This window comes from Vanellus vanellus (assembly GCF_965231255.1).
Source record: "Vanellus vanellus genome assembly, chromosome: 2".
NCBI classification, from domain to species: Eukaryota; Metazoa; Chordata; class Aves; order Charadriiformes; family Charadriidae; genus Vanellus; species Vanellus vanellus.
The window spans coordinates 70,888,135-70,900,479 of NC_138906.1; the positions used below are offsets into that span (position 1 = coordinate 70,888,135).

The following is a 12,345-nucleotide window of genomic DNA, read 5'->3' on the forward strand; positions in this document are numbered from 1 at the left end:
GGAGCAACGAAGTGGTATTTTCAAATTTCCTGCAGAACACCATTATTGAATAGGCTTGTTTTTTGCTCTGAACAACAAAAAAAAGGCGATTACATCTGTTACACTAATATACCCCCCAAAACTAAGCTTCTCTTTTATTATAAGAGTGCACCCCAACATTGCTATACTCCATTAATCGCTCAGCCAGCCGAGTGCCAAGCCCAGCAGATGAAGCACGGTGAGCAGCACCTGGAACGACAGGCACTCTGTACCAGGCCGTACTTACCTAGTATTGCACTATTGAGTACAGAGCACACGGGTTCTCTTTGTATCGGGTCAAGCTGATTTCCAACGGGGCTGCTCCAGGGATCGGAATATGCAAGTAAACTGAATGCATCCTGTGGGAAGATGGTTTTGATTACATCTCACGCCTATATTCTACTAGTGAAAACCAGGACTGTTTTCTTATTTTGACTCTGAATCATGAAGGTGATTGTCAGTGTCCTTCATCAATAACAAAGGATAAAAAGAATTGTAACATGACTTATTCCACTTTGAGCAAGCAGTGTTCTTCCCAACTGGAAGTTGTACAGGAAGATGAAATTAGCAGTATTTTAGTGAGTGGTGGGGAAAAGAGAAAACAGCCGGAAAATTGCATGCACTCAGGGAATTCTTTTCCAGAGCAGTCTCAAATCAAGATAAACAAGTTCACACACAGAGTCCTGAAGAGAGTACATTTTAGGCATTTGTATCAAACCTCTTTCTTGCAGTTCATTTATCATTAGAGTTGAAAATGGCACTTTGATTCAAGGGGCCATTTTAATTCAAGATTCTACATGGTCAGAAATGAGAGAGAGGGAAGTGCTAAATTCATTTCTGGTTTTAAGTATTACAGTATGAAATTATCATCCCTGTGAATGTGCTACACACCACAGCTGACTAGAATACTGCTCTCAGAAAAAAAAAAAAAACAAAACAAAAAACAATCACCACAGATAAAGCAGAATAGTATTGCAATGCCACATGTAGAAAGTTTCCACTCAGCAGCATGGTTATTCACCTTAACACCACAATTTCAAGATTAAACATACCTTGAGCATTTTCTTATTCGCTGTGTTTTTGCCACATTCTCTTCTTAGTTGCTCACTCATTGCTTGCAATTCTCTTCCAAAATGGATCATTCTTTCAATAGCCGCTTGGCTGCCACCACATAGCTGACGTCTTAACTGACTTGAATCTACTTCTGCAAAAATGATATCGTCATCACCACCGCTAATAGAGCTCACAGTAACAGTCTTTGGATCTAGCGAATCTGCACTGATTTCACTCAAAAGACATCTGCCTTCTCAGAGAGAAAGCACATCGGGCCAGAGACCTTGGCATAATGCGCTCCTATACCCAGCACTGTTCAATTGCTCCTTTATAAACATTACGAGACTTTGTTTAAAATTAACCATTGCAAAATAAACATCACGTGTAGACAGGCTTTGCCCTTAGCTAACTAACTAGACTACAACCCAAATTTTACCAAAAAATTTTAGGGGAGTTTAAAATTAGTAATGACAACAATAAAAGTCCACACAGTTCTACCTTTTAAATTCTTTGGCATTGCACTTCTAAAGATACACCAAATCCAGAACTGCTAATAGAGAGCAAAAAAACACACCTCAACTACCCAAACAGCCACTATGGATGTTGCTACATACAGTCATGTAGACTGTTGGTACTCCTTGTAGAATATATTAGCTTAATAATTTGAACATTTCAGGCTTCTTTTGTAATAAAGCAGAACACTACAACTGATTTCTTTAATGTTTGCTACAATATTCCCCAAAACTAGTGATATTAAAATATATTAATGCAGTTTATGAATAGTAAATCAACCCTTGACTTCTCTGAAAGTTCTGCCTTTTTAAAATTTACAACTAAAGCAACCTGTTAAAAAAAAGGCCTTTAATCATTCCTTGCCTTTCTTCATCAATGGAATCAAGTTTTGAATCTGGATTTTGATGTACACTTTAATTACAAAACCATTCTTCGTTCTGATTTTAACATTGCTATCTAGTGTAATATTTTGATCACTATTTCAAACAAGGATTTAAGTGGCCACTTCACTTTTTTTTCTTAGACATGAGCATATCACCTTGGGAAAAAATCTGCCCACTTAAACTTTACATACACAGCACTAAGAAGAATATATAAATATTTCAAAAAGCAAAAGAACACACACACAAAAAAACATCACCAAACTCAAAGTGGGGGGAGTAAACAATGTAGGTTGAGGAGTCACGTGTCTTTTTTTACAAAGGTGAAGCACCCACAAGTCTTCAAGCAGTGGTGTTTGTTGCTAGCTGCAGCCCAATCTAGGACATCACTTTCCAAAGGCATAAACCCACTACATTAAAAACCCACAAGCAACTCTGCACCCCGTGCAGCTGCTTCATGCCTGTCACAGCAAGCCTCTGTGGAAAAGGCTGCAAGAGAGTAAAGAAGTGTTTTGCTTTTTGTCACAGAAATGAGGCCTTGTTATTACCCAGTTTCTGAGCATAATGCAGGGAAACAGCCTGGAAATTTGAATCGCCCTCCTCCAGGGCTGTAACAGTTATATTTGCTTTTTCAACCTAGTTACCCAGTATTTACCAGCAAAGCTGCGCAATCAGCAGCAGCAAACGCCCTCAGAACTGTGAAGCTGTCGTAGGTATCTGTAAATACTACTGCATTCTGAAAGTTCACCAGCTATGCCCCGAGTTTCACATTTCATTTAAACTACCTACTAATTGATGTCTGGTTAAGTCAATTGTTTGAGAAGATAGCTCTGCAACTGCAGAAGTGGCTGGGCTGGATTCCTCCCCTTCTTCAGACACAGCCAACAATAACAACCATTCTCTAAGCTCCAGCCTGCGTGCACTTGAGTGATGAGACTGCCTTTCCTGGACAGGGACAGTTAGCACTGTAACTGATGGAGTAAACAGGATCTTTTGATGGTGTGCTGGCAATCAGAGGGTATTTCATTAAATACCCTCTGATGTCAACAGGTATGACTGAGTATAAAGCAGGTTAAGTAAAACAAAGTTACTTTTTAGACCACAGCTATGTAAAACGGTATTTTTTTGGTGGAAAACTTTTTTCTTTGGACATCTCAGTTCCCAGATATAGCTCTTTTCTTGAGCATGTAATATTAGCACTTCACATTCTTCAATATGAGTGATTTGGAATTTCTACTCTTACTGTCGAGTGCAAAGGTGCTATGAGAACCATGAATGTTAAGAGGACTAGGGGAAGAGGGAGAAGCAATCTGTCAACCCTCACCCAGGTGTGCTATGCAGTAGGATGTTTCTTCTCAAAGGTAATTCCTTAGAAATTGATGCTAGTTTCAGTACTCATGAGTTACCAGTTTCCCCTGTTCTCACACTAACATTAGACCACCTAAATCAGTGGTTATACGATTTACATCCAGTAACAGCAAAACAAACAAACAAAATTAAGATTTGAGCTAATATCCCTAACTTTCAAGTTGGGAAGCATTGCAAGTAAAAACATAACCTTGTTGCCATCACTTAATAAAAATGTAAGAAATATCACTGCAGACCCATTTCTGTGTCACATTCTTCCATTTCGTGATCATGTTTAGAACTACCATTTAGGAAGCCATTGGATGAAGTCTCAGCAACCCCATTGGAGTAGTGATCTGTTTCCATGTCTACATCATTGCTGAAAAGAAAGTAATAAATAAAAGTTTTACTCATATTGAAGTACTTTGGGTTATCTCCTTCAAAACTTCAGCACAGTATTTCCTCACCTTGGCTACTTAAAAGCTGCTTTTAAATATTACCAAGTTAGACCACAGTTTTTTCCAAACTGGTGATACTGGAGCACCAGGGAAATTTTAAGGCTCTCTCAACTAACATTAGCATTCAGTCAAACAGCATTTTCAGATGCTGAAAAATTAAACATGCCCACCATTATTCAGGATTAATTAGCATAACACTTTCTAAATACACACCAAAAAGTTCTTACCTTGTTCATATATCTGTACATACATAGAGCTGGAGAAAATATACTATTCCCACTTTTTAAAAAAAAAAAAACAAACCCAACACAGTTAACTCAATATAAAGCCTACTTTGAGAATATCATATTTAGGCAAGTAACTCTTTCAAAAAAGCCTTGAACTCTCATTTACTCTCAGTGGAATGACAAGGAAAAAGAAAAACCCAAAGCAAATACTGAGTAAACCAGGACACTGAAGAGATACTCGGAGGCAAATTCAGAGCATGCAACTCCTCACCACACTTTGCTCACAGAAGCACTTTTAGAAAATGCCAGCGTGGCTTTGGGGACTGAGCTTTGCTGACAGTTACATCCTAGCCTGTTCTATTTCGTCATAGAGAATGACAACCTAAAACCTCTCTCAAGACCAAAAAGATTCATCTCCCTTTGAGGAAGGAAACCAAAAGGCCTCGCTGACTGGGCACCGCTGCAGCCAAAGAACTGTCTTCCTCCTGTAAAAAAATCTTTAAGTTGCCAGGACACTGCCAGGCTTTTTGGCAGAAGTGACTGCCGATGATGCAAAGACAAATCAGGAAGTTAACCAGTAAATTGTTACTCTTACTTTTTTCCCTAATCATCACTATCCCAATTCAAATAGTTTTTGTTATCACCACATCCTACTTGGTAGTTTTGGGAATCCATCTTGGACAATGTATCCGAGTACTGTTGTATTTCACATCAAATTAGGTTCTGCTGCGCCTGCGCAACCCGGAGCTTAGTATTTATTGGTTATGAATAACCATAATAATAACCTGGTTAATACATCTATTTTCATTCTCTGAATTGAACATGTTTGCACAAGTGACAGTGATTTGAGTAGGTAAGCAATTCTTGTGTGTGCAATGGAAGGCAGTCCATGTTTCACATGCATCTCAATTATCTTTACTTTGCAGATACTGCCACAAATAGAGTGTATCTGGAAAACTTTTCATTACCTACATGCAACATACTTAAATCAATGCCAGTGGTTTAAATTAAAATCGCAAATGCCAGAGAGCTAGTTCATCTTCACTATACAACTTCAAAACTGACCACAACTTCAAAACTGATGATAAATAGATATAAACAAGGTAATTTATTTTTGTCCCTTGCATTTCTTTAATGAAACAGGAGAAAAGAGAGTCTATTGAGCTCGAGAAGTTAAAACCAAACCAAAGCACACTACAGTGATCGCAAGCTGTTGCCCCCTTACACTGTTTTAATTGCTGAAAAGAATCACATCAAATTCCACTGAAAACTCTTCTCTGCAATAAAAGCATAACACAAGCTTTAATGTACATTAGAAGCATCTGAAGTTTATTCACCTGGAATAGCTGTTAACCTGCTGTGATCTTGACACATTTATGTTGTTGAGCTCTGGTACATTCAAGCTGGTGGTTGTGTGTTTACTGTGACAGTAAGATTGATGCGCTTTATTTGATATTACTCCATTACTGCAACTACTTTCAAACCCTGAAAGAAAGTTTTAATAATTGTAATCACCTACAAACTTATTTGTAAGTACCAATTTATAAAAGTGAAATAAGCATAGCTTAATTGTTCCTGGTCAGTAAAGGCTAGATCTGCCAAACAAATAAACCCAAATATTTAGCTTCCGTGTTTCAGATATTTGAACCTTTACGGCTGCTACAGCACAGAAGTTAAGCATTATTTAACAAGTACCAACACACACAAGAAGGTTTTTTAGTTGTACTTATACACCAGCAACACAGAAAACTGCATCAAAGTAGAATAATTTCTTAGAACTGATACAATGTTTCTGAAAGATCTGAAAAGCTTTTCTAGGCCACTGTAATCATTATGAATGGAAGCAGACATACATCTTACTAATTCCTAATCACATAATTCTCTTGATAAATATGCAGTAAAATTCAGTGCTGAAAATAATTTACATGTTGCTACACTTAAATACAACCTCCCTTCTTCCCCATATAATTATTTTAATTGTTAATATTGTGCTTTGCTAAATCAAATTACACCATGCTGTGCAATTATGATGTCTGGCTAAAATCTCTTCTGACCCCTCTAAAATATAATCAAGAAACTACTATTAGAAGCAAACATGTAATTGCCAGTTCTATCAAGCCCAAAACCAGGAGCTCCCTAGTATCTTTAAATATAGAAGCAGGTCACAAGAAAGGCTTATTATAAAAAAACCCACTTTCTACCATTCAGGAAACCACCAAACCTCAATTCTAATAATACATTCATCAACTTGCTTATTAAGTTGTGGCTCTTTTCAAAATGAGAAAGTTAGAGATACTTTCTACAATACATCCCAATAACCACCTGAAGAACAAACAGAAAATTGGAGTGGACCTCCACTCGCACATATGATAGCACAGTCTTGACACAGAGGGAAGAACAGTGAAGCTGCCGCCTTTCCAAGGGCAGCAGGTGGTGTGGTGGGCAGGCTACACTGGCTTCCGACTGAATCCCAGTGAGGGGGGGGGGGGGGGGGGGGGGAAACAAAACCCACAACCAAAAGCAGCCCCCAGTCAGCTCCAGTTTGGATTTAAGAATGAAACAGAAGATAATGGCCTCCATCTGCTACCTTAAAAGTCTTGGGTTCAAAGATGACACACTCATGTACCATTTTAACATGCCCAACTTTTTTTCTGCAGGGGTGTTTTGGAAGGCATGGGGGTCTCCCCATAGCTATGGGGCAGCTCTGAACATTCATGGCTTTCCAGTGAAGCTTTGCCAACCACCACCTAGATGCTCTCAGAACTGTTTCAACTGTGCAGACTGAAATTTGGCTGCCAGCAGAAAGCCTTTTACCTAACTCCACACAACCCAGCTCCTGGTATTTCCTACACAAAAGCAGCTGTTCCTACTATTCCATAAACAGCACAGGAAATGGATCATATACACCGCACAGCTTACCGGATTTAAACCACCTTGCCCAAGCCATAAGTTATCATCGAACGGATAACAAATTTGTGTCAGAACCTTTCATCTCCCAGAAACAAGCATTTCTTAGAAATCACTGGTAACCTGCTTTGAAAACTCTTAATAAAACCAAGAGCACATGCAAAAAAGATTTGATTCTATTTATACGCTTTCCATTTCCCCAGTGACTGAGAATCACATATTTTAATCATTAAAACTATACTTTTATACAAAGCATTCAGGCATCAACTCTTAAGTAAAACAAACTGTCAGTCTGCGAGTATTTGTAACGCCTCCCTATATTTAATTGTAAAAAAAAAAAAAATTACATGGTGTGGTATAGCCAAATCCGTGCAGTATACCCTCCACATCAACTTACCAGAAAAATGTGTGCTGCTCCCTTTGCCTGTCGCCAAATTGTGAATATTCATTCCATGGCTGGGACTCATGCTAGGACTACTGAATGATCGTGGGCTAACAGGGTAACTGTCTTGAGATTTTGGACTGTGGCCTCCCAAACACCGCACTTCACTGTCTGTACCATTCACCATCTCTATAAACTGGCGCACCCTAAACAAAAGGCAAAGAAGTTAAGCTAATAAAACAATTAACGCATTTCTATTTACCAATGATAGCAATGATTTTAGTGTTAAATATACAAAAAGTCTGACTCAACAAAATGCTGGATGTCAGTAACCCAATCATCAATAAGCTTCAGAGTATTCAGCCCAAAATAAACAATTACAAAATTTCTGAGGGAGAAGAACAGGAACATTATCCTTCGAGGACAGACTTTGGTAATAAGTCCTCAAAGTTCAGAGAACTAAACTGTATTTTCTTGTTTTAACTTTTGTTTTATTGGCAGGGGCAAGGTTATTTCCTGAGAAGGGTATGTCGTTACGTTGTGACGTCTGTCATTTCTCTCAAAGTAAATGAGAACATAGTTTGATCCTCTGGAACAGTAAGCATTAAATGGTAACTGTTAACATTAAACATTTGCACTAGAAAACAGTTTGAAAAGCAAGCTCTTATACAAACCTTCCCTTCAGAGGCTGTTGCCCTTTGTCAATTTTATTTTAGATAAGGAGGTTTTACTATAGACTTTAAGGAAGCTCAGAACTACTGCTTAATATTTTAGGCTTGGATAGTCTCAACAGAACAAGCAAAATTTAGAAAGACAGATTGAGGAAAAGGTAACGTAAGTTGACGTTATTGACTGAAGTCTTTCATCAAAATGTTCGCATTTTGTGAATTCTGTGATAAGTCTGCAGTACTATCACGTGAATTCTGTTTGGCACTTGAGCATGACAGACTTCAAACACATCCCAAGTTACCTGACTAAACATAAAAATTAAAGTGCTTTGTTCTGATAGGAGATAAGATTTTTTCCGCATTCAAACACTACAATGTGATACAAAAATCTGGAGGATCAGCACAGCTGGCAAGTAAAAATGCCAGAACGAAGGTGACTATTGTGTGCCTGGGAAGCCAAGACAACTCTTTGGGATTATGGAATTTCCACAGTAGTAGCCAGAGGTTTCTAGTAAAGTGACAGGGAATGAAACAGCTTCTTTAAACCGGTCTTTAAAGTCAGTCACCCATTTGGAGGAACAAACTCTTAACCTTCTTGAATATGATACTGTATCAGTTTACATTGTAAGTTTTACTTGCCACCCAATTTGAATAAAACCGATTTGAAAAATCACAAAACTTAGTTCTAGAGAACAAGCCTACAGTGAGATGTGAATTATGCTGCAAAACAGGACCTTGATGACAAAACCTAGTTAAACAAGTAGCAAATAATATAGCATAAAAAAGTGAACTATACACATTTTCTAAAAAATGCTGCTTAACTGCGTTTAAATTTCTGTGAAAGCTTTAAATGAGTAACTGTCTTGTCTCAGAAGGTACTGTGTCATCTATAAACACACATCTGTATAATTTGAAGACTCACTTTAATGCAAATAAGAGATTAGGATTTCTTTCTAGTAAACTTGGATACAACTGTTGTGTTGTTTCAATGGCTTCTCCCATTCTTCCTGCTAAAACCAATTTCTGAATTCCTGTTCACCAAAAAACAAATAAGAGATTAGGATTTTTTTCTAGTAAACTTGGATACAGCTGTTACGTTGTTTCAATGGGTTCTCCATTCATCCTGCCAAAACCAATTTCTGAATTTCTGTTCACCAAAACCAACATCAGTTAAATGGACAGCTTATGGATTAATACATGTAAATTCATGATTAAAAGACACTGCAATCATCAATCAACAAGGTTCTTTTCCTCTTAGAAAAAAATAGAGTAAAGAAAGATTGTGCTTCCTTAAAATGTTCAATAGGAAAATTTAAGAACTGCACTTCACCTACATATATCTAAATGAGTACTCAATATTTTTATTTATTGCCAGCATACAACTACTTTGTACTCAGATTGCTCATTTAGAGCTAGATTAAGATTGCAGGCACTCTTCTGTGACTTTAAGATTGCAGGCACTCTTCTGTGATTTATTTCTCATTTTCATTCCTTAATAAATAAGCACATATCAAACTACTGTCACCCAAGAACATCCAAATTGCATCCCACCTCCCACAGGTTCAACTTTGACTAAGAAAACCAAAATGTAGTCTCTCTCACCTACAACACATACTTCCAGTCAGATTACAGTTGACTAAACCTCTCCATAACAGTCCCTGCTTTACTGATGCTTTTGTTGCTGTAACCTGGCACAAGTCACAAACAGCCTCACAGCTCTATCCACCAACCGAGAAACTGATCCAAATGAAAAACAGCCCAACGAATGGGTTATTTTTCAACCAGAGCAGTTTCCCCGTGGTATGCCATGCAGTCACACAAGTGTTTGTGTTCATACAGCAGGGATTTAAATGAGTGGGGGCGGCACTGCTTAATCAGGCTGCCGAACAGCACTGCCACAGCAAGGTAGAACTGAACTGCTCTTCGTTCTCCTTGTCCTCTTCCCCCTCACAGCTGTAAGCACAAAAACTCAAACTTGATTTAACTTACAAAGCATTCTCTAAACTCTACCCCTTTTCACGGTTGAGATAAAAGTCTAAATGTTTGTCAAGACTAAGTTTTATATTCCTGTTTGTGACTGACCATTAGCTCTCACAAACGCTCGTTTAGAGACATTATCCACATTTGTTTAAAACAGATCACGATTTTCCATTCAAGGGAAAGGCAATCTGCTATGTCAAACAAGTTCCAAAGCATTAGTGCGGAAGTTCATCTTAACCAGCTGTTCATACGTATATAACTTTACATGACAGCAAAGAATTGTACTATGAAGTAGTGCTGAAAGGAAATTCTACAAAGATGTGTAAGAGAAAGTTTTATGTAATATTTGTTTAAGGGAGGAAAAAGAAGTATGTAACATGCTTTCCAGGCTTACTTTGTCTATTTTTAATGGAAGCTAATTCTTCTAGCACAGTCTGGTCTGTGGATCTGGCGAATGCCTCTGCTGTTGCACAGTATCCATGGTGAACTAAATAAGACGATACCATTCTAAAAATAAACAAAAACAAAACCCAGACACACTTATTAAATACAGGTAAGAAACCAAGAATTTCTTTAATGTAAAACCCCTTTTCAGGAAAAAAGTGACTGAATTAAAGAATTCTACTTGAAATTCAGAAATTTATGTAACAAGTCAGACAAAAGTAATTCAGTTGAGCCAGTATCTTCAAAACGCTGTACAGAAAAGCAATTAAAAAAACCCCAATATATCATTTTATTGTGATAAATTTTAATAAAAATGATTTATCACCTAAAGGTAGGCTCAATTAAAGTACTACCTGCTAATTAAGCTTCTGGTTTTGCTCATTATGTACACCGAAGTGAAATTTCTGCACACTAAGTTTTTGTTTTCACTGAAGAAATACAAAATAAAAAGTCACAACCACCATTTTTCCAAGTCAGACACTAATGAGCCACAACTTAACTTGGCACACTGAAGGCTGAGAACATGAAGGGAAATTTCCAGAGCCCATTACAACCACGGCAATTTTTCTAAACTCCCCAACCCACATTAGATAGGTCAAATTGGAATGGAAGACTTAGACTCATCGTTATAAACTCTTAATTAATAATGATGTAGATAACTCTTCCCCCAAATATCTATTCATGCTCAATTTTATATATATTTATCAAGCCTGTTATATCAACAAAACTATTTGTACTAGCTTTTAATATTATCAGTAATTTTTTTGCATGAGACAATAGATACAATGTTATAAAGACCTCTGAAATCATCCACTTATTAACTTCTTTTTAAAATGAACAACATTCAAAGTCTTACTTCTGAATCATTGTTTGCCACTCTCCTTCCCGATCTCCTATTGGAAATCTGTCAATCTGTGCTTGAATTTTGGTTCTCCATTCTCTCATATAGTCTTCAATATCAAATACAAACGGGTGTTGTCCAAAATTAGCATCCACAACCTCTCCTGGTGTTTGAAGGCCTACTGTAGGGTACAAGTTTGGCTGCAAGAAATTTTTTAATTAGTTTTTTTCCTCTTATTCTAAATTCCCCACATTTTTTTTTCATCTCTATAATAATATCCTCAATGCTACTAGTAGTGTGAAGAAGCAAAGACCTCTGGATCATCTGTCCAGCAGTTAAAGCAACTTCTACCGATCTAGCAATACAATTACTGATTAATTTTTATTCCCAGTGGCCATAATTTTTTTATTTTGAAATAAAAAAGCCTTACTGATCATTCTCTTTCTAGTCAGAAAATGCACTTTTAAAACTGTGTTAAAGTTTACAACTTTTGAGTTCAATTTTACAAAAGATTAAATACCAATTTTTAAATTATTTTTAAAGACCAGGATTAAAGTTTCTTTTAAAAATAGAACAAAAATTAAACTTACAAAGTGGGCCATTTTCCTTTTGGGGTGAAATACTTAAAACATCGCTGAATTTTAGTGGTAAGAACTGACAGGATAGAGAACTCATTAGCCTCAAAGTCCAAGTGTAGCGCCTAAAAAGAACTGTAACAGTGCATTGAAGTTCTCGTGAATTCCTGGACTTGTATCTAGAAAAAGACTTTAAAGCATTTATTGTTGTTTCAGTTTTATTTTCTGCTTAGAGATTAGGTCTCCATGCAAATTTGAAATATGCCAAATATGAAAAAAGTAAAATCTGCCTGTTGGGATTAAAGTGACTTTCTTAAATGCAACTAGCATCTCAGAAATGGCAATGCAATCTGGTGGGGTTTTGGGTGGGTGGGAGTTTTCTTGTTTGTTTGTGTGAGGTTTTTTGTTTGGTTTTTTTTTGTTGTTTGTTTTTTGTTTTTTGTTTGTTTTGTTTGGTTTTTTAATTTATTTATTTATAAATAAACCTGCATTATATTTACACTGCAATCAATGGTGGCATGGTATAATGGTATGCTCATCTACAGAACTATA

At 37.0% G+C, this 12,345-nt stretch overlaps 1 protein-coding gene across 2 annotated transcripts in view; it reads right to left on the reverse strand.

The window, feature by feature from the left end:
• RANBP9 (RAN binding protein 9) overlaps positions 1-12,345 on the reverse strand; it is a 41,848-nt gene that overhangs the window by 1,123 nt on the left and 28,380 nt on the right. The window contains exons 6-13 of one of the 2 annotated variants that reach the window (XM_082499514.1): positions 11,234-11,418; positions 10,328-10,440; positions 8,876-8,984; positions 7,301-7,491; positions 5,334-5,481; positions 3,617-3,690; positions 1,071-1,222; positions 266-377 (exon numbers count right to left, since the gene is read on the reverse strand). In XM_082499514.1, the coding sequence (XP_082355640.1) occupies positions 266-377; positions 1,071-1,222; positions 3,617-3,690; positions 5,334-5,481; positions 7,301-7,491; positions 8,876-8,984; positions 10,328-10,440; positions 11,234-11,418 (1,084 nt within the window). Of the gene's footprint in view, positions 1-265; positions 378-1,070; positions 1,223-3,568; positions 3,691-5,333; positions 5,482-7,300; positions 7,492-8,875; positions 8,985-10,327; positions 10,441-11,233; positions 11,419-12,345 lie in introns of both variants that reach the window. The other variant, XM_082499513.1, reaches the window with a different exon arrangement.